Source organism: Bos indicus, chromosome 12 (assembly GCF_029378745.1).
Source record: "Bos indicus isolate NIAB-ARS_2022 breed Sahiwal x Tharparkar chromosome 12, NIAB-ARS_B.indTharparkar_mat_pri_1.0, whole genome shotgun sequence".
Classification (NCBI taxonomy): domain Eukaryota; kingdom Metazoa; phylum Chordata; class Mammalia; order Artiodactyla; family Bovidae; genus Bos; species Bos indicus.
The window spans coordinates 19,376,072-19,398,765 of NC_091771.1; the positions used below are offsets into that span (position 1 = coordinate 19,376,072).

General features: G+C 37.8%; 1 protein-coding gene across 9 annotated transcripts in view; it reads left to right on the forward strand.

The window, feature by feature from the left end:
• The first annotated feature begins 23 nt into the window (after positions 1-23).
• The window catches only part of KCNRG (potassium channel regulator), a 110,069-nt gene continuing 87,398 nt past the window's right edge, over positions 24-22,694 (forward strand). For 8 of the 9 annotated variants that reach the window (XR_011569711.1, XR_011569708.1, XR_011569705.1 and 5 more), the window contains exon 1: positions 24-1,780. Coding sequence is in view for 2 of the 9 variants with exons in the window: in XM_070800119.1 (XP_070656220.1) it covers positions 1,203-1,780 (578 nt within the window). In the remaining 7 variants the exon portion in view is untranslated. Of the gene's footprint in view, positions 1,781-5,927; positions 11,544-22,694 lie in introns of those variants that run through there. The other variant, XM_019971317.2, reaches the window with a different exon arrangement.

Genomic DNA, 22,694 nt, shown 5'->3' on the forward strand with positions numbered 1-22,694 from the left:
TCATGTAAACAAAAACTGGCATTTTCTTATGCTAAGCTGACATTTTTAGGAGGGTGGAGATTTATTTCAGTTTGCCTTTTATCTGCTTTTAGGTTTTGTAAATTTATCACCAAAGGAATTTGGTGGTAAACTACAGAAGTGTTAGTGACTGTGTAAGACAAGGCATGGGTTAAAAAGAACACATGGCAAAAGCAGGAAGTGGGAAGACCTCCTTTTTACTGGCAACTAAGTGTTGTTCCAAAATATAATGGCAACTGTACAACCAACCAGTCCACTTGTTTAAAGAACTTCAGTGAGACTCACTTGACAGTAGATGAAGCAGTCTATCAGCTATTACAAAGTACAAAGTAAACCAGCTCAACACTAGTACTACCCTGGCTGCTCACATGAGGTAAAGATGCCCTATCTCCCACAGAAGAAAAATACGTAATTTTTCTCACCTTGTTTAGGCTTCAGATGAAAACAGGAAGTGACTTAGAACCTCTTTCAGTCAAACTTATTTCTGTCAAGGGGCAAGACATTCCTTGACAGCCCAGAGGGTGTTCACCCCAGTACATTAATTTGGTTAAGAGGAGGTAATACAAGCAGGGATGGGCAAAAAAGGTGGCAACTAAATTTCAAGTACAGAAGAATCTTTGCAGTTATGAGAAGAGGAGTCACCTTCAGCTGCTGATTGAGGTAATGACTGCCTCATCCCCAACGGTCAATCTAGAATTTAGCCACTAAATTTCTACAGGGGTCGTAAGAAATTAAGATGTTTCTCTAGAAAGTGTCTCTGCCATGAGGACTCGAGTAGATACGCGGTGTGGAGAGGCTGAATGGTTTTCTGGTTCCAGAATATATTTGAATACATATTTATAAGAGGTTTTTATGAAGGATTTTTCTTTTTAGATGGGATACTGTAACTGTCCCCTGTTCTCAGGCCTATTGGCAGTTTCCTTGAACTATCCAGTTTCTCATCTGTTGCTTTTTCACTTTGTATACTGCAGGTTCCCAAGCAACTCTCAAATTTGTAAACACGGCTATGGACACACTATTTGCTTTAACAGTAGTTACCTGGAAATTTAGGTCTCTGTTTCTGTTATTTTCCCCTCCCCTGGATTTCTTAATCATATATAACTAACATTGTGGTTAAGGTTGATTTACAGGTTCCTAAGGCTGTGTCTGATGGTTTGTGGCCTTCACTTGGAAGCAAGAGAAGAATGAGTGGTCAGGAACTGGTCACTTTGAACGTGGGAGGGAAGGTATTCACCACACGGTCTTCCACCTTACAGCAGTTTCCTGGCTCTCGGTTGATGAGAATGTTAGATGGCAGAGACAAAGAATTCAAGATGGTTGATGGCCAGATTTTTGTGGACAGAGATGGTGTTTTATTTAGTTTCATCTTAGATTTTTTGAGAACTCAGCAACTTCTACTACCCACTGACTTTTCAGACCATCTTAGACTTCAGAGAGAGGCTCTATTCTATGAACTCAATCCTCTGGTGGACCTCTTAAACCAAGAACACAAGTTACAGCCAAGACCTGCTCTTGTGGAGGTACATTTCCTAAGCCGAAATACTCAGGCTTTCTTCAGGGTGTTTGGCTCTTGCAGCAAAACAATTGAGATGCTAACTGGGAGGATTACAGTGTTTATAGAACAACCTTCCGCACCAGCCTCAAGTAGTAACTCTTTCCCTCAGATGACCTTACTTCCACTGCCTCCACAAAGACCATCTTACCATGACCTGGTTTTCCAATGCGGCTCTGACAGCACTACTGACAACCAAACAAGAATCAGGTATTTTGTACTTTGAAGCCTCTGTTCTATAGCAGTTCCTAATGTTTCTCCTCAAAACTGAAATTTTCTCATGCCTGAATTTTCTTAGAAAAAATGATGACTGAAAATAATTTTTTTTGGAGTGGGGGAGGGAATCAGTAGAGTTGGGTGGAATGACCAGATAATTATTGTCCAGATTGGGGTACTTTTCAGAGTGAAAGAAAGAATTGTTATTACATGGGACAACAGGAATAAATCAAAGTAGTTCAGGGAAAACTGGGTCTATGGTCATTCAAGTTGTAGGAGGAAATAATTTTCATAGATTATGTTCCACCCCCATGGAATGAGATGCCTTTTTCTATCCTACGGGTTTCTTTTGGTTGCTGGCGTATAGTAAAGGCTCAACAGTTTGTCTTGATTTCCTTACACTCTATGTATATTTGTTCTTTCAGCCGTTCTGATTTGGCTACTAATTTTTCTCCATTTCACTTTATTTCTTAAACACCATTAAGGCAGATATATCCCATGGCAAATCTGGTCTCCTGTTACATCGTTGGCACTCTTGCACAACTCAAAATATTGGGATAGGCTGTCAGTATATTAAGGATAGTTGCTTCTGAGTCAGTTATTCACTTTCTCCCCCTGTTATTCTTGGCTGGACCCTCAGGCTGATTTTCACTCTACTGTCACGGACACGTCTTTTCCCCCTTAAAAATGTCTTAATGTGGTCCCACTATTATTTTACTAACTGTGAAAGCTGGCTTGAATTTTCAGGAGGGGGAAAGAGTCTGTATATGTTCTTTACTGATAGTATTTAAATAAAATATACTTTTTTGGGGGTAAAGGTAGATATTTTGGGATATTAACTTTTGCAGTAGACACCAGGAATGAACGTTTACCTCTCCCACAACATACCCCAGGGTCCTGCATACCAGCTTAAAAACCCTGGGCAGTATGACAGTTCTTAAGTTTTCACACTTTATAATCTATTTTTCATGAAATGTCATTTTGGGGAAAGGGATCCAGTTAAATTAACATGCTGATTGTGGAGAAAACCTAAGACGCTATCTTCACCTCAAAATGTTTTAAGATAGCTCTGTGCACAATTGGTAGGACACTAAAATAAACAAAAGGGGAATTACCAGTTTTTATTTAAAAATTTGTGTGATTAAGATCTTTGGGGATCCCTTTCTAAAAAGTTAAAAACATAAGGAAAAATGGTATAATTGATTTCAAGAAGAAACATGCAAAGTAAGAAGATATCCTGGAAATACTAAATGATCTTTAAAAACTACACATTTGGAGAAAATGTAATCTTGAAATGTAATCTTTTTGTAATCTTGAAAAACAAACTCAAGTTGGGATATTTGTGTGTGTACAGTGACAGTAGTTTCCCTTCTCGTTTAGTGTTTGTTTTACAAATCAGATTTTTTTCATCTTAATAAGAGAATGGCATTATACTTAAATTCCAAAATAGATAACTCTAAAACTAGAAGCGATTTTTAAAATTAGATTTTTAAATGCATCACCATATTTGGTATTCTTTTCAGTGTTTGAAGTTTAGAATTTTTTCAGCTGATAAGTAGTTTGTGATTTTTTTTTCTGTAACTACAATTTCAAAGTAGAGGTAGATAACCCAGGATTGAAGGCAGGAGGAGAAGGGGACAACAGAGGATGAGATGGTTAAATGGCATCACTGACTCGCACATGAGTTTGAGCAAGCTCCAGCCGTTGGTGATGGACGGGGACCCCTGGCTGCAGTGCTGCAGTCCATGGGGTCGCAAAGAGTTGGACACAACTGACTGAACTGAACTGAACCGAACCGAACCGAGATAACCCAAATCTGGTGACATTATTGGGAGTTTACGTCATCGGATGAAAATTCTTGGTCTTAAGAGGCCCACCTTAGGTATATCCCACTTAGCTGGCAATCATTTTTATTTCCTGCTCACTCCTTGGTCTGAATATGTCCATTCAGACGTTCTTTTTGAAGGTGAAAAGTGGAGAAGTAAGCCTGAATGGCTCCTCAGAGCCTGATATATCATCCAGCTGTTCAGTTATGTTCTACTAATATGATTTATCACTTTGAGGTCTTGGTAACCTAGCAAGTTGCTCAGTTATTATCTCTTAAGTTCATAGTACTAAAAATATTTGGCATGCATCTTGCAGAGGGCCATTCATGATACCACATTATCAAGCTCAAGTTATGGTCACAGGACTCTAGAGTTTTGGTAGCATATTCTGTCTGTCTTTTCCTTTTTAAACTAGCTCAAATGGAGACGCGTAGTTGCCTTTTAAGTTTTTAAAAGAAGTTTTGATTTTCCATTTCTCATTAGTTTCTTTTCTCTTTTCCTTGTGCCTTGAAATCTTCCATTTCTCAATTTGGCATCTTAGGGAATCTGATATTTAGGCCCAGTGATTTCTTGCAAGTACATTCCACTTGGCTCAGTGATAAACCCGCCTACCAATTCAGGGGACGTGAGTTCGATCCCTGGGTCAGGAAGATCCCCTGGAGAAGGAAATGGCAACCCACTCCAGTATTCTTGTTTGGAAAATCCCATGGACTGAGGAGCCTGGAGGGCTACAGTCCATGGGGTTGCAAAAGAGTTGGGCACAACTTAGAAACTGAACAACAATACTACTTGCATCTTAATTTTGTCAGATGTTCTGTAACATTTTTTCTTTGACAAATGTTTCTAGGCTCTACAATCAAGATCTGGGGCTTGTGGGTAGATGAAATCATTTACTAATGTTAAAAATTTGCTGTATTAAACATAAACATTTTTTGGGTATGTACTTTGTAGTTTCATAATTCTTACGTTTTATTATTGAATTCTTTTCTTTGTCTAGAACGAGTTTCTAAATGTGAACTACAGTAACCAGTCTATCAATCATAATTAAAAGGAGGCTAGCGGTGTCCCCAAGGCTTTTTTTATCCCATAAAACCACAGACAGTTTAGGTGGCAGCCTGGAACTAATTTAAGTTAGCCTTTTTTTTTTTCCCCCACATTTCATAAACAAATGGTGGGAGGACAGTTCAGTCGCTCAGTCGTGTCCTACTCTTTGTGAACCCATGGACTGCAGCATGCCAGGCTTCCCTGTCCATCACCAACTCCTGGAGCTTGTTCAGACTCATGTCATGTGGGAGGACACAAAGACATAAAAAACATCCTGGACGGTAGATAAGGGGCAATATAGCTGTATCTTTGTGGATATGTTATGTTGACATTATTAAAGCAACGTATTATTATGTTGACATTATTAAAGAAATCTTCCCTGGTGGCTTAGATGCTAAAGAATCTGCCTGCAGTGCACGAGACCCAGTTTGATTCCTGGGTTGGGACGATTCCCTGGAGGAGGTCATGGCAACCCACTCCAGAATTCTTGCCTGGAGAATCCCCACGGACAGAGGAGCCTGGCAGGCTATAGTCCATGGGGTCACAATGAGTCAGACATGACTGAGCAACTAAGCACAGCACAATCTGAAAGTTAAGGTATATATTTTTTCTTGATTTATGTGTATTGATTTTATTGAATTTTCTAGGAAATAGGAAGTTTTGTCACTTTGACTTTAGAGTCCTTTTAGATCCTTTGTTTTGCTCTTCAACTATGGATAGTTATTGAGAAAAATTGACAATAAAATCTTGACATTTAATATCTGCAAAACCTCACCTGAAAAAATGCTTTCGATAACAGAAAGTCACAGGAGAAAATTTGTAATGTCAGTGCTGATAATGAGTAAAATTAAATCTAGGGGGAAACTGTAAAAGGATCAAGTATTCATCAAAATGATTGAATCAATTAATTAAACTAAACAATATTTAGCAAGTCAAAAAGAAAAACTGGAAATAGTTAAATTATATAACAATCAAAAGCTAATTTAATTGTTTGATGTAATTGTTTGCTCCAGGAAATAATTGCGTAGTGAGACTTCATCAGTGTTAGCTATATTCCTAAATGTGGAATTAAAATGACTTTGGAGATTACAGTAGGGTCTCTGTTTTCAGTAGCCTGAAATTACTGGCTTAGATTTATAAATGAAGTCTTTAAAAAAACCTGATAAAAGTGGTATTATGCCTTTATTTGAAGTTATAAATCAAACTTATATATTTAGTTTTGCTAGTTATTAAAGGGATATTTCGTAACTGAACATTTTTGTGTGTCCTAGGTATATCTCCATAAAACCTGATAACCGAAAACTGGCCAACGGAACTAATGTTCTTGGCTTACTGATTGACACTTTACTGATGGAAGGCTTCCATCTGGTCGGCACCAGAACAGTATCCTCTGAAGACAGAACTGAATGCTATAGTTTCGAAAGGATAAAAAAGCCTGATGCTCTTGCCATGAACAAAACACTGAAATCAGAGACTACCCTCATGCCAGAGCAATAGCCATCTTCCTGTTTGGAAATTCCATATATAGGGAACATATGTTAGTCAAATATGTGCTCAGTCTATCTTTCTGGCCTTCCACCATGCCATCTTTGGGCAAGCGTACCTTAATGCTCAAGCCACACTGACTACCTGCTGCTCTCTAAACAACACGGTGCAGTTGGTGCTCTGGTGTATGTTCTTTCTACCGTCAGTGCCTCTTTTCCCTTTCTCTTCTTCATGAACACATAAAGCATTCAAGAAGGGGCTATTGAGGGACTTCCCTGGTGGTCCAGTGGTTAAGAATTCGCCTGCCAATGCAGGGGACATGGGTTTGATCCCTGGTTCCGGAAGATCCCATATGTCATAGAGCAACTAAGCCCACGCAGCACAACTACAGAGCCTACGTTCCATAATGGGAAGCCTGTACACCACAAGTAGAGAGTAGCCCACACTCACTGCAACTAGAGAAAGCCCATGTGCACCAATGAAGACCCAATGTAGCAAAAAAAAAAAAAAAATGGGGCTATGGAATCAGACTGCTTGATGTCTTCCCCCCTCCCAAATATCTGGGTTTACTGAGGGGATGAGGGTCTGCAGGGGAGCCCCAGGTGCCTGTGGGGAAGGCCTGCTATCAGCCTGGAGGGCACCAGCCCAGCAGGCAGTTGAAGATACGATCTTCAAAACCTGGGTCTACTTGAAAGAGTGGCTCTTAGCTCCACTGTGCCTAAAGCCTTTGGGTCCAAACATGGTTGTGTAGCAGGGGTGGTTGCCAAAGGGCTTGCCTTCATGTTCTGCATGACTCCCCCAAGGTCAGTGTCTTTCCACATTCTCACACTTCAGGCAAGGCTGATGCCAGTCCTTCCCCAGGGAGGTCACCCACTCACCAAAGTATACCTCCATGTCACACTTGGGGCACATGGACATGGAGGCGCTGAGTCTGGGGCAGATGGCTGGGTGGGAACAGACCAGAACGCTGGACTAGACTGCTTGATGTCTAATCCCAACTAAGTCACTTACTAGCTACATGGCTTGGGCAAGTCACTCTCTGTGCCTCAGCTTTTTTTTATCTATCAAATGAGGATAATAAATAAATATCCTTGGTTTTATAAAAGGGAGAGGAACCAGAGATCAAATTGCCAACATCCGTTAGATCATAGAAAAAGCAAGAGAATTCCAGAAAAACATTGATTTCTGTTATGCCAAAGCCTTTGACTGTGTGGATCACAATAAACTGTGGAAAATTCTGAAAGAGATGGGAATACCAGACCACCTGACCTGCCTCTTGAGAAACCTATATGCAGGTCAAGAAGCAACAGTTAGAACTGGACATGGAACAACATACTGGTTCCAAATAGGAAAAGGAGTACATCAAGGCTGTATATTGTCACCCTGCTTATTTAACTTATATGCAGAGTACATCATGAGAAATGCTGGGCTGGAAGAAGCACAAGCTGGAATCAAGATTGCTGGGAGAAATATCAATAGCCTCAGATATGCAGATGATACCACCTTTATGGCAGAAAGTGAAGAGGAACTAAAAAGCCTCTTGATGAAAGTGAAAGAGAAGAGTGAAAAGGTTGGCTTAAAGCTCAACATTCAGAAAACGAAGATCATGGCATCTGGTCTCATCACTTCATGGGAAATAGATGGGGAAACAGTGCAAACAGTGTCAGACTTTATTTTTTTGGGCTCCAAAATCACTGCAGATGGTGACTGCAGCCATGAAATTAAAAGATGCTTACTCCTTGGAAGGAAAATTATGACCAACTTAGACAGCATATTCAAAAGCAGAGACATTACTTTGCCAACAAAGGTTTGTCTAGTCAAGGCTATGGTTTTTCCAGTGGTCATGTATGGATGTGAGAGTTCGACTGTGAAGAAAGCTGAGCGCCGAAGAATTGATGCTTTTGAAGTGTGGTGTTGGAGAAGACTCTTGAGAGTCCCTTGGACTGCAAGGAGATCCAACCAGTCCATTCTGAAGGAGATCAGCCCTGGGATTTCTTTGGAAGGAATGATGCTAAAGCTGAAACTCCAGTACTTTGGCTACCTCATGCGAAGAGTTGACTCATTGGAAAAGACTCTGATACTGGGAGGGATTAAGGGCAGGAGGAAAAGGGGATGACAGAGGATGAGATGGCTGGATGGCATCACCGACTTGATTGACGTGAGTGTGGGTGAACTTCGGGAATTGGTGATGGACAGGGAAGCCTGGCATGCTACGATTCATGGGGTCGCAAAGAGTTGGACATGACTGAGCGACTGAACTGAACTGAACTGAACTGATAGGATAATATATCTCCCTTACAGGATATGTGAAAATTAAAGGAGATAATGTAAAATACTCAGCACATTACCTGGCACATGGAAGTCACTCTATAACTATCAGTGATGATAATGATGGAAGATGGGTGACCCACTTTCAATTGCACCTCTTCTTGGAGGCCTGTTTTCCTCTTTTCCTAGGTGTAGAAAGCAGCCCTTTTCTCTGTATAGACTTACATGCCATCATAAAAACAAATTTTTCTCACTTGAATGTGAGCTTGATCCACTCAGTTTTAATTCTACTATGTGTAAAAGCATTGTGCTAAACACTTGGTGCTAAACAAAGAAATACCTTTGTTAACAATTACCACCTACTCTGGTGGAAAGCTTTTGAATATAACTTCTATTAATACTAACATTCAATGTTCATATATTACTTTGATTTAATGAGTCCTTTTGTAGGAATCCTCATATATATATGTCATTTAAAATATTAGGATAAACATCTAGAAAGGAAATCATTAAATGAAAGAGAATAAAGAGAGGGGATTGATTTAAGATGGCAGAGTAGAAGAATGTGCACTTATCTCCTCCTATAAGAGCACTAAAATTGTAACTAGCTGTTGAACAGCCATCAACAGGAGGACACTGGAACCCACCAAAACACATAGCCCCCATCCAAAGACAAAGGAGAAGCCACAATGAGACAGGAGGGATGCAATCAAAATCAAATCAAATCCCATAGTCCTCTGAGTGGGCAACTCACAAAGTGGGTAACAATAATACCAAATAAGCTCTCCCACTGTTGTGAAGGTTCTGAACCCTACATCAAGCTTCCCAGCCTGGGGATCCAGCGAAATGCCTAGGAATCCCCATGGAATCTGACTTTGCAGGCCAGTGGGATTTGGTCACAAGATTTCCACAGGACTGCGGAAACAGAGACTCCACTCTTGGAGGACATGCACAAAATCTTGCATGCACCGGGGCCCACGGAGAAAGGAGCAGTGACCCCACAGGAGACCGAGCAGACCTACCTGCTAGTGTTGGAGGGTCTCCTGTGGAGGTGTGGGTTGGCAGTGGCTCACCACAGGGACTGGGGCACTGGCAGCAGCAGTCCTTGGAAGTGCTGCCCCTGGCCTGAGCCCTCTTGGAGGTCACCATTAACTCTACAATAGAGCCTGTAGACTCCAGGGCTGGGTCTCCTCAGACTAAACAACTAATAGGGAGGGAGCACAGACCCAGCAGACAATCAGATTACAGTTTTACTGAGCACACCCTGCCCACCAGAGCAAGACCTAGTTTTTCCCACTGCTAGTCCCTCCCATCAGGAAGCTTACACAAGCCTGTTAGCCTAATCCTCTGGAGGTCAGACAAAAGAAGTAGGAAGAACTATAATCCTGCAGCCAGCCAAAACAAAAATCATATCACAGAGGGTTAATCAAAATGAAAAGGCAGAGGGTTATGTCCCAGATGAAGACACAAGATAAAACCCCAGAAAAACAACTAAATGAAGTAGAGATAGACAACCTTCCAGAAAAAGAATTCAGAATGATGATGGTGAAGATGATCCAGGATCTCAAAAATAGAATGGAGAAGATGCAAGAATGTTTACCAAAGACCTGCTGCTGCTAAGTCGCTTCAGTTGTGTCCGACTCTGTGTGACCCCATAGATAGCAGCCCACCAGGCTCCCCCGTCCATGGGATTCTCCAGGCAAGAACACTGGAGTGGGTTGCCATTTCCTTCTCCATTACCAAAGACCTAGAGGAACTTTTTTAGTTCGTAGAGGAACTAAAAAACAAACAGAGATGAACAATATACTAGAAGGAATCAAGAGCAGAATAACTGAGGCAGCACAACAGACAAGTGACCTGGAAGACAGAATGGTGGAAATCACTGCCGCAAAACAGAATATAGAAAACAGAATGAAAAAAAACTGAAGACAGTCTAACAGTCCTCTGGGACCACATAAAATGTACCAACATTCACACTGTAGGAGTCCCAGAAATAGAAGAGAGAGAGAAAGGACTTGATAAAATATTTGAAGAAATAATAGCTGAAAATGTCCCTAACATGGGAAAGGAAATAGTCAACCAAGTCCAAGAAGCACAGAGAGTCCTAGGCAGGATAAACCCAAAGAGAAACACAATGAGACACATAATAATCAAACTGAAAACAATTAAAGACTAAGATAAAATATTAAAAGCAACAAAGGAAAAATGATAATATACAAGGGAAGTTTATAAGGTTATAAGCTGATTTCTTGAAAGAAACTCTACAAGACAGAAGGAAATGGCATGATATATTTAAAGTGATGAAAAGGAAGAACCTACAACCAAGAATACTCTACCCATCAAGATTCTTATTCAGATTTGATGGAGAAATCAAAAGCTTTCCAGACATTCAAAAGTTAAGAAAATTCAGCACCACCGAACCAGCTTTACAACAAATGCTAAAGGAACTTCTGTAGGCAGGAAACACAAGAGAAGGGAAAGACCTACAAAAAATAAACATAACAATTAAGAAAATGGTAATAAAATCATCCATATATATAATTACCTTAATGTAAATGGAATAAATGTACCAACCAAAAGACACAGACTGGCTGGGTGGATGAAAACAGGTGCATGTATGCACCTTCAGTTATCACATCACTCTACTTACTCGCTAAATTGTTTGTAATTATTTTATATTGTTAGGTTTATCATGCTTCCATTATGGCTTCCAATTGCAATTATTTTAATTTTTTGTCTGGTTATTGATTGAAAACTGATAAACATCTTTTACTATTGTGATTATGTAACTATTACTCATCTTAATACCACTGTATCATGATTGGTCAACAGGAAATAGTAGAATTCTATCTCACTAAAACTACCATCTAATAGAAAAACCTGTAATCATTTTTTAAAATCCAGATGCACATTAGAATTATCTTGGAATTAAAAAAAAAAATACAAATGCCCAGGTATTGTTTTTTTTCCCCTAAAGCTCTAGATGTGATTCTAATGAGCAGCCATGTTTAAAAACAACTATATGATCTTTTATCTAGTTTGTTTCACTTTTTCTATTTCAGTGCTCCCATATAATTTAGTTCATGTTTTCTAACTTCTCCATCTCTTATTCTTTCTCAAGCCTTTATCAAGTATAGTAGAAAAGCTCTTTTGTATATATATATATAAAATATACATACATTATATAATATATATAATATACATATTTTAGAAAACTTAGGAATTTTTGCCTGGCTAAAAAGTTTATGACATACTGGTTCCAATTGTTTGAATAAGTATGAATAGAATGCTAGGTTCCTAATTTATATTCACTCAAAGGTTAGATAGTTCCATTTATTGTGGCATCTAGTACTACTGCTAAAAGCCTAGAAAGCTTACTATGTTAGTGCTTTAAGAAATTTTTTTGAATGAGGCTTGAAACTTCTAATTCAATTCTGAGAATATAGAGAAATACTATGTTGTATAAAACACCCAGGAAATTAACATGTGATACAGTATTATTAACTAAAGTACAGATTTTGTTTAAATTTCACAATTTTATGCTAATGTTCATTATTTGTTTTCATTCCTTATTCAAGATTCCACATTGTATTTAGTTGCATTGAGCAGCTTCAGTTGCATGCAACAAATTCTCTTTTCATTTTTATTCTGTCACACATATTTTCCAATTTTCCTTGTTATGGCTTCTTAGATACACTCATCCTTTAAAAGTGGACATTTATTTTCCAAACACATGGAGTTATCAAAGTATCTTTGATATTAGTTACTCATTTTGCTATTAATTTCTCATTTAAATGCTTTCTTCTGTGCAATCACCTTCTGTGTTTTTTCAGTCTTTTAACTTTATTGAGGCTTTCAATGGCTAAGTCAAAGATCTCTCGGTAATTGTTACATTACACTTGAAAATATGAGGGTTATTTTCAAATATCTTTTGATATAGATTTCTAACGAGGCGGAAAGGTCCCACTGAGATTTTTTGAACTCGGATCACTAGATTCAGAGTCCAGAGTGCTCACCATTACACCATGGAACCCCCCTTGATATAGATTTCTAACATAATTCTTCAGTGGTAAGAGAACAGACTCTGTATGATTTCAATACTTTTAGACCATTAAATTTTTGTACCTTGTTTTATGTCCCTGAATATGTTCCAGTGTCTCCTGGTTTATAGTCTATGGGAACTTGAATAGAATTTGTATCCTGCTGTTGTGTGAAAATTGTATAAATCTTAATTATGTTGAATTGGTTCATAGTATTTCTCAGGTCTACTATATCCTTCTACTTTTCTGTCTGTTCATTCTATTAATTTTTGAGAGTTTGATACTGAAGCTCCAACTAAAAATCTTAATTATCTACTTAAAAGAATAATTATAACATATAGTGGAACTATATGTAACTTTGGAAAATTCTTAAAGAGATGGGACACCAGACCACTTTACCTGCCTCCTGAAAAATCTTCATGCAGGTCAAGAAGCAACAGTTAGAACTGGACATGGAACAACAGAGGCAGTTCCAAATCGGGAAAGGAGTACGTCAAGGCTGTATATTGTCACCCTGCTTATTTAACTTCTATGCAGAGTACATCATGTGAAATGCCAGGCTGGATGAAGCACAAGCTGGAATCAAGACTGCTGGGAGAAATATCAATAACCTCAGATACGCAGATGACACCACTCTTACAGCAGAAAGCAAAGAACTAAAGAGCCTCTTGATGAAAGTGAAAGAGGAGAGTGAAAAAGCTGGCTTAAAACTCAACATTCAGAAAACTGAAATCATGGCATCCAGTCCTATCACTTCATGGCAAATAGAGGGAAACAATGGAAACAGTGACAGACTTTTTCACTCAGATGGTGATTGCAGCCATGAAATTAAAAGATGCTTGCTCATTGGAAGAAAAGCTATGACCAACCTAGACAGCATATTAAAAAGCAGAGACGTTACTTTACCAACAAAGGTCCATCTAGTCCAAGCTATGGTTTTTCCAGTAGTCATGTATGGATGTGAGAGTTGGACTATAAAGAAAGCTAAGCACTGAAGAACTGATGCTTTTGAACTGTGGTGTTGGAGAAGACTCTTGAGAGTCCCTTGGACTGCAAGGAGATCCAACCAGTCCATGCTAAAGGAATTCAGTCCTGAATATTCATTGGAATGACTGATGCTGAAGCTGAAACTCCAATACTTTGGCCACCTGATGCGAAGAACTAACTCATTGGAATAGACCCTGATGCTGGGAAAGATTGAAGGCAGAAGGAGATGGGGACGACAGAGGGTGAGATAGTTGGATGGCATCACCGACTCAATGGACATGAGCTTGAGCAAGCTCTGGGAGTTGGTGAAGGACAGGGAAGTCTGGCGTGCTGCAGTTCATGGGGTTGCAGAGAGTAGGACATGACTGAGCAACTGAACTGAACTGAACTGATATGTAACTTGTTCTTTTTCTAAGTCTCCTGTAAATGTGTCATACTTTCATAATTTAAACACTAAAAAAAAAAATAATAAAAAATAGAGCACCAAGTACTTTGCACATAAAAGGGTTAAAAAATGTTGAGTGGAAGTTGAGCACCATTTTAAAAAGTACAAACTCATTCATTCAAAAACATCTGTTAAACATTTGCTGGACACTAAGTTTTCAGATTTAAAACAAGGGTAAAACAAAAATCCTTATTCTTAATGAACTTATATTCAAGTGAGAAACTGTATCATCATAACAGCAAAAATCAGAAATAAACTCAGAGTTCATCAATAGACAATGGATAAATTATGGGCCACAGTGAAATACTGTGCAGCCTTTAAAATGAATGAGACAGCAATTTATAAACTAAGAAGGAAGGATTATCAAACATTTATAAGTTGAAAATCAAGGTGTAAGACAATGTATAAAGTAAAAAAATATATTTCTACTTTATGTACAGTATGTAGTTTCCATTTGTAGAAAAATATACATATATATATATATTCAGGAATTTTCAGCAAAGATATGGTCACCTGTGGAGAAAGAACTAAGTGAATGTGGTTTAAATGTAGGAGGAAGACTTACTTTTCACCAGATCAGGTAGGTCTTTTTTAAAAAGGGAAGAAAAGCCATGCCTGAAAGATTATGTGTAGATACCAGGGTTAGGGGACTGCTTTGGCATAGGATGGCCTATTATCTCATACTGATCCAAATTTTACCCTACCATCTTTCCTGTGAAATCCTTACACTTAGCAAAGGAATTACATTCCAGAAATTTCTAGTAATTATTTATAGATTTGTGTACTAAACTATAGGGAAGAAAGATCTTTTCAGAAGTCTCCTAGTAGTACCTCAAGAGGTTATGTATAATGGAAAAGAGAAAAATACTTCAAGACAAGTAATGTTAAAGTTAGCAACTGAAAATAATGACCCAAATAAGAAAAAAAAAAAAAGCCTTATGAATGAGTGTCTTGTTTTTGGTAGTATTCTTCTCTTTACCGCAGAAAAGTCAACTTAGTTGTTTTAGTCTGCCATCTTAGTTTTGGGGATATGTCTGGTCTGGTTTTCTCACTAGCATATTCTAGAGTACAATATTTCCATTCTGCTAAGTTTTGGGGAGTGTGTGATTTAACTAGCTGAGTAAAGTTGGCATGGCTATATATGTAACACTGTTTAATTTTCTATAGTGCTTTGCTGAGAAGATTATTAAAGACTGATAACTGGTTAAAAGAATAGTGAAGCAAAAATACTGTGACTACAGATTGGCAAAGAATAAGACAGGAAATGTTTAAATTGCTATTAATGTGTTCTTAGTCATTAAACTTGTAGAAACTAGCTTGAGATGAGAAATAAAATGTTCTCTTTAGCTGAAATTCCAAACTTTGGCCACTTGATGCGAAGAGTTGACTCACTGGAAAAGACTCTGATGCTGGGAGGGATTGGAGGCAGGAGGAGAAGGGGACAACAGAGGATGAGATGGCTGGATAGCATCACCGACTCGATGGACGTGAGTCTGAGTGAACTCCGGGAGTTGGTGATGGACAGGGAGGCCTGGCGTGCTGCAATTCATGGGGTCGCAACGAGTTGGACACGATTGAGCTACTGAACTGAACTGAACAGAAACATTACCCATGGAAACATGTAATATACATATATTTAATTAATTCAGTCAGAAAATATTTATTGACATTGTATGCTAAATACTCTTCCAGACACTGAGGATACTGCAAGGAGCAAAACAAGGTCTTCCCTTCTAGAGCTTACTACAAGTACAAGTCATAACATTGACGATGGGTTTAAATTAACTTAGGCTTTTAATTAAATAGTTCCTCAAAAGACATGGGTTCACAATCCGGCGGTTTTTAGAATGAGATAAATTATCAAAATTTAAAAATTATATATTATTGACTAGGAAAAGTGTACTTTCAGAGTGGATTGAGTTTCTTATTTTAGTAAATATTTTAAAGATGATATCTGGAGCCATGTCTGTCAAGATTATCTCAGTAAGTCTCTTGTCTTCACTCCAACAAAGAGTGGGGCATGATGAGTAAGACATCAACATGCACAAAAAACTGGGTCTTGTTTTAGAAAGGGGGGCAGGCACACGGTTGGAAGCAAACAGGGATGTGTTAGATGCACCACAGATTCAAACTCTTGCCTGATTTAGGGGAAATAGAAGACTTTAACTTATTCATATGGGTATCACTTAACTTCTTGACTGAACTGATCATAAGAAAATCATAAGAAATTATAAGAAAATAATGGCAGAAGTTTGTGTTGGTCAACCAAACTGAAAACTCTGGTGATCAAATCACAGACTCGTAATCGTCCATCTCAGATACATAGGGAAGAATCATCACCAAGCATGGTTTGTCCATCTAGTTGGGCTTCCCTCATTCTCCCACTTACGTTTGTTTCAGCCTCTTTCTATCACCTAAAGTTTCGTTTCTGATAAGGCACTAAGGATTTTAGCTTATTCTTGAATCTCAACAATGTAAACTTTTAAGTGGCTGGAAGTTCTTCCTAAAAAGATTTTCTGAAAAGGAGCTCTAGTGTTGAATTTTATTCTTGAATTTAACATACAAGTCATAATTGCAAAGAATTCTGAGTTATGTTAAAGTCAAACTTAATTTGAACTGCTTCCCTAATAGCTCAGTTGGTAAAGAATCCACCCGCAATGCAGGAGACCCTGCTTCGATTCCTGGGTTGGGAAGATCCACTGGAGAAGGGGTAAGCTACCCACTCCAGTATTCTTGGGCTTCCCTTGTGGCTCAGTTGGTAAAGAATCTGCCTGCAATGTGGGAGACTTGGGTTCAATCCCTGGGTTGGGAAGATCCCTTGGAGAAGGGATACGCTACCCACTCTAGTATTCTGGCCTGGAGAATTCTATGGACTGTAAAGTCCATGGCATCACAAAGAGTTGGACATGACTGAGTGACTTTCACTTCAAAATATACCTGAAATCAGGAGTCTGAAGTAATATAAGTGGTCAAGGGAAAGCAGTTTGAGAAATATATGACTTAGGGAATTGTAAGCTGTTTCTAATTTGTCTTGTATGCTGTTTATATCTAACAAATATCAGCTCAGTTATATACATCTTTGTATTGGTTTTCTATCATGAACAACAGAAATGGTCACATTACCAGAGACCTTGGTGAAATAATAAAAGACTTGCTAAGACTTTTAAATATCCCATATTCTACTGTTATTTTTCTTCTGTGTTGGGGAAGTTTACTCTGTAACAGCACATTAAGCAATGCAGAAGGCAGTAAGAGGAAATTTTTAAAAGGAAATTTGGGAAATTTTATTACCTTCCTGGAGCTATTGAACCCATGGAAAACACCAGTGTAACATCAAACTTAGTGTTTTAAGCAAAAGTTTAAGAAGTAAAGAGATGAGATGAAAATATATTACTATAAGTTACTTAATTTCTGGAATATCAACAATATCATAAAAACATAATTGCTCACCAGCTCTGTCCCTGAACTACACTTTTTGAATTGTTAGGTCTTCTATTGGGTCTATTAGAGATAAAAAGTTTTGTACAAATTTCACCAAAAGACTCATCATCTCAAAATTATTAAGCTTAGAAAATGCCTTAATATTTATCTAAGCAATGAGGTCAATCCAACCCCTCAAATATTTTAATAGATAAAAAGCTAACCCCTTACATGGTGAATGGGAAATGAGTATTAAGCATGACACACAATAAATAAGCAACAAAATACAGCAGAATAAATAGGACTTAATTCCCCAAACTGAAATATGCCTAAGACTTAATCACAGAGTTTTCTGTACCTTCAGGTTTCACACCAACACCTCAAATCCAGAAATCATTGTTTTAAAGTGGCTTTTTTTTACTCTGCCAGTTGAGTAAAACACACCAACTACCAAGTGTTTGTATTTCATGTTACTTTTCTCATTTCACACTCTGGTAAGAATGTGAGTATCTTTGGGTTCCCAAGTTGGAAGCCAAATAGGAGAGGTTTATCTTACCCTTCTTGTAAAAACGCCCCAAGAAAGTCTGGTTGCAATGTCTGCAGTTCCATGAATTCTTTTAAGATGAGGACTGGGATTGTGCTTCATACTGGTCTTTATATTCCCCCACAGTGCCAAACAGTGGAGGTGAATATACAGTGGAGGTGATGGATAGATTCAGGGGATTAGATCCAGTGAACAGAGTCCCTGAAGAACAATGGACAGAGGTTTGTAATACTGTACAGGAGGCATCTAACAAAAGTCCATGGGGTTGCAAAGACTTGTACACGACTTGGCAACTGAACAGCAGTGATAGACATCTAACACTCTTACTGAACTCAAGTGAAAAATTTGGAACACTATAGTCTCAGTAAACATTCACTTGGAAAAACAAGAATTACAGTAGATTCAAAGACAAGTGATATTTTACATGAAGAGTCTGAATGAGTTGATTCAAGTTAAAGACTACAGAAAGAAACCCATGGTATTTGTCTATGAGAAGTTTATATGGGTAACCACACAAAAATCGAGATGTATATAGATATATATAGATGTATATAGAAATACTAAGTAGTTGAAAGTTATGCAAAATTATGCATTTAAAATAGCCAAGCCAAACTAGGATATACCATAATATGCTAATGAAAGTGTAATGCTACAAGAATGCTTAGTAATTAAATAAATATTAAAGGAATACAAGTTCAGAATGAATGTTACATGACTACAGTCAATATTAAATCTTGACTTACCTCCATAATTTAGAAGTCATGAAAAGATAGTAGAAGTCATCAGACCTGGCATGTAAGTCAGATGTAACTAGGATGGAAACATAGAAACAAATGTTCCCAGTTCTGGATAACTTGACTTGAAGACATAGGTTCATTGAATTTGGATTAATCAAATGGTTCAAAGATTTAGGTAAAAGGGTCTAAAAGATTCTAGTATATTCAGAAGACATATTACTGAGTTTTTAAAAGGCTATTTTGGAAGCACATGTTAATACTTTAGGTTTCCTTACATATCATTAAAGTAGAATATATTAGAAATTTAAAATGTAGAGTAATATATTTCTGTCTCATGATGGGCATGTAATTACTTGGGAAACCAATCAAGACACTTTGACTTTCTAAATAGGAATCCTATAAAGCAAGGTCTAACTTCTAGAAAACCAGATTACTACTTTCAGTTAATTAAAAAAATTTTTTTGCTTGGTCACTTTTTAAATTTCTGGGTACAATTTAAGCAGTATTGAATCTCTATTTGATTATTTTGGCTAACGCTTTTCTTCAGAAGCAAACCCAATTTAGGGTGAAAGGAGAAAATGTTTTCGACCTCTTAGCTTAATCTCCTCTTAACTGTTTTTCTCCATCAAAAACAAGTATTTAAATAAGGAATCTCAATTATCTAAACCTATTTTGACCATCTTCTGGAATTTCTTGTTATATCTCTTTTGAAATGCCACAGTTGCTGTCTTGGAAAACTCGTCTTCCTGGTTTTCAAATTTCTGTTTATTATTACAATTCTTCAGCCAGAATGCCAGGCCTTTGTGCTGCACTGTTTCTTGAAATTGGAGACCAGCACATTTCCCACAATTTAATTACATGCTTTTCCATTTGAGAAATTAAAGTTATGTCAATTTTACAGTTTTAACTGACTGAATTGTTTACACTTTAAGCTCTCAATTTCATTCCTTCAGTGTAACAGTGGGAAAGATTTTGTTTAGTAAATAGAAGCAAAGGGAAGGTTCAAGAATATGAACACATTTTAGTTATTGACTTTCATAACTGATACAAGTGTAGGAATTTTCCTAAAGGCAGAAGCTTGAGATATGACACTCGAAGAAAAAAAAGGTTTTAATTTCATTTTGGAAATGTTTATTTAAGACTACATACCCAAATATTTTTTTTACATAAATGTAGGTGTTTATGTATTTCTTTTTAAAAGAAAGGGATATATTGTCTTTAATAAAGATCTTTAGTTAGCTTGTCTACCCGTATCAGCTTTGAATGGGTAACTGACACTGCCTCTCCAGCCAGACTTTTACACAGAATTCTAGTTCTGTATATTCAGTGACTTTTAATCAAAGCAATTCCAAAAGAATGCCTGGATATCATTTTAAATTCAATATTACAAAAATGGGACTCAACGTCTTTCCTTCTCAAATTAATTTTTCTTAACTCTCTTCTTTCAGTGATACTATCGTTGTCTTCCAGGACAGAAAACGTTACTTTTGACACCCACTTTTATTCAACTCATTACGATGTTGTGCAATTTTTTTCTTTTGAAATATCTTAAATTTATTCTCTTATCTCCATTTTCATTGTCAGTATTCTGTTCAGGTTTTCTTCACTCCTAGATCACCACAGTAGTCACATGCCCAGTTTTGTTGCCAACAGACTTTCTTAGAATCCTTCTGTATACAGTAGAGCTGGATTTAATTTCTAAAAATTCCATTATTTTATGTTTTTATTATTTTGGTTTCAAGAGGCCATAACATCTCCCTATTCCTTGCTCTATCAAGACTAAAGTCCCCTAATTTGCCTAATATCTAGGCCAAGGCCCAATGACTTAGTTCTAACCTAGTTATCTAAATTCATGTGACCTTTGCCTTGGGTCTTAAGGCAAAGGTCCCAAGTTACTTTTGGGGGAATACTGCATTCTATTTTGGCTTAGGATCTTACCCACAAACCAGAAAAGTCCAGTACTTGACAACTCAAAGCATCTTAATTTACAAGCGTACAGGCCACAAATTACAAAATGAAGACATTTTTTACTGAGTCAGCAGAGACATCTGTCTAATGCCCCTGCAATTCCCTAGTTACTTACAGTTTTGAACTGAGGAGATCATCACATGTGGCCTTTATTGCCTTTTACTAGAACGAGCTGTTGTCTGGCACTTTGCTCTGTATGGACAATGTCTGTTTTCTGCTTCTGGTCTCAGTCCTTTCTCCACATGGTCTAGGTACACAAGATACGATTTTTTTTTTTTTTTTTTGATGGGGGCAGTGGTGATGTCAAAATAAGTGCCTAGAAAACAGGTCATAATGCAAATCAGTATAAAGGGGAAACTGCTTCACCATGGGAATCATTATTTAATTGCTGGTTGAATTCCTGACTGCTGGCTAAATATGTCTGGTAAATATGTCAACCTCCCTCAAAGCCAAATCAAACCCAAAAGCAACATTAGACTTTTCAAAAAAAATGTAATTTATATCTAGGTTTTGGAAATCAGACAAAAATGTCCTATAGGTTTTATATAAAAGCTCTAAGGGTACATAAAAATAAATCCTTATCACATTATAACTTAAATGTCCTAGCAGAAAACAAACAAGTTCCATATTTGATCCACAATTTTTTCTTTTATTTCTGAAAGCTTTTTTCAAGTGACTTGGATAGTCTTTTATAAAATTGTCCAAGAAAGTTTATAAGAAAACCCATTTCAGTCAATAAAGTAGCTCTAGTAAGCAGAGGGATTCAGAAGCATACCATTAACTCTAATCACTTTAAAGCATTGTAGCAGATGTTCAATAGTTATTTTTGTGATTATAGTAATGCTGGCTCTCGGAATTTTTTTTTCTGAGAAGTATCTTTTAACGTAAGGACTTTTCATTCTACTTGCATCTCCCGTCTCCTCAGGGTGTGCACGTGTGCTTAGTGGCTCAGTTTTGTGTCCTACTCTTTTAAGGCCCCACGGACTGTAGTTCGCCAGGCTTCTCTGTCCATGGGATTTCCCAGGCAAGAATACTGGAGTGGGTTGCCATTTCCGTCTCCAGGGGGTCTTCCTGACCCAGGGATCAAACTCGCATCTCATGCATTACAGGAGGATTCTTTACTGCTGAGCCACTGGGAGAGCCTCATCTCCTCAGTGAAGTGAAAGCCGCTCAGTCGTGTCTGACTCTTTGCAACCCCATGGACTAGTCCCTGGAATTCTCCAGGCCAGAATACTGGAGTGGGTAGCTGTTCCCTTCTTCAGGGGATCTTCCCAACCCAGGGATGGAACCCAGGTCTCCTGCATTGCAGGAGGATTCTTTACCAGCTGAGCCACCAGGGAAGTCCATCTCCTCAGAGACAACAAATAAAAGCCAATAGGATACGGTTAAATTATACTTTCTTGGAAAGTTTTAGATGATCAGCTAGATCACTAATAGCCTCAAAGTTTCATAGGCTTTCCAACTATTCATTCCCCTATGCATAGGTTTCTGGCTTTAAAATTTTAAAAGGAAATTTCTTCAAGGTAGTTAATTAATGCTTGAATGTTAATAGGCAGCATAGAACAGAGGAGCTCTGATATGTGAAACAATTAAAGATGGAGAACTTCTAAATTACCAGGTAAGAGCCTGGGCATTTTTATATTTATGTAGCTGGTATTCAGCCTTTCCAGAACATACTGTCTCCAAATTACTACTGATTTTCAGCAATCAATTGGCATTTATCAAGCATCTTGCAGAGTATATAATGAAAAATAAAATAGATGGACCGTCCCATGATCAGATTTCATTAGAATCACTTCTTAGGCATTTTAACTGGGTTAGGATGTTACCTGGGAGAGGTGCCAAATAAACTAATCTGTGCTAATGTGCTTAAAAAAAAATAAAACCCTCTACCCATAAAGAAGGATGTATTAATTGTTCTAGGGCAGGTATAGGAGCAAAAAAGAGAGAAACAATATTTCTGTATGAGGAGAAAAGTGAACTGGGAAAATTTCATGCAGGGGCTAGATACCCTAAAAATATTTAGATAGCGAAAGATGAGGGAAAGCACATCCTAAGAGTAAATAATTTGAGCTAAGGGTGGATGAAAATTAGAGGTTTGGAAAAGGAGTAATGTTTTTATTTGGCTTAACAACAGTACTACA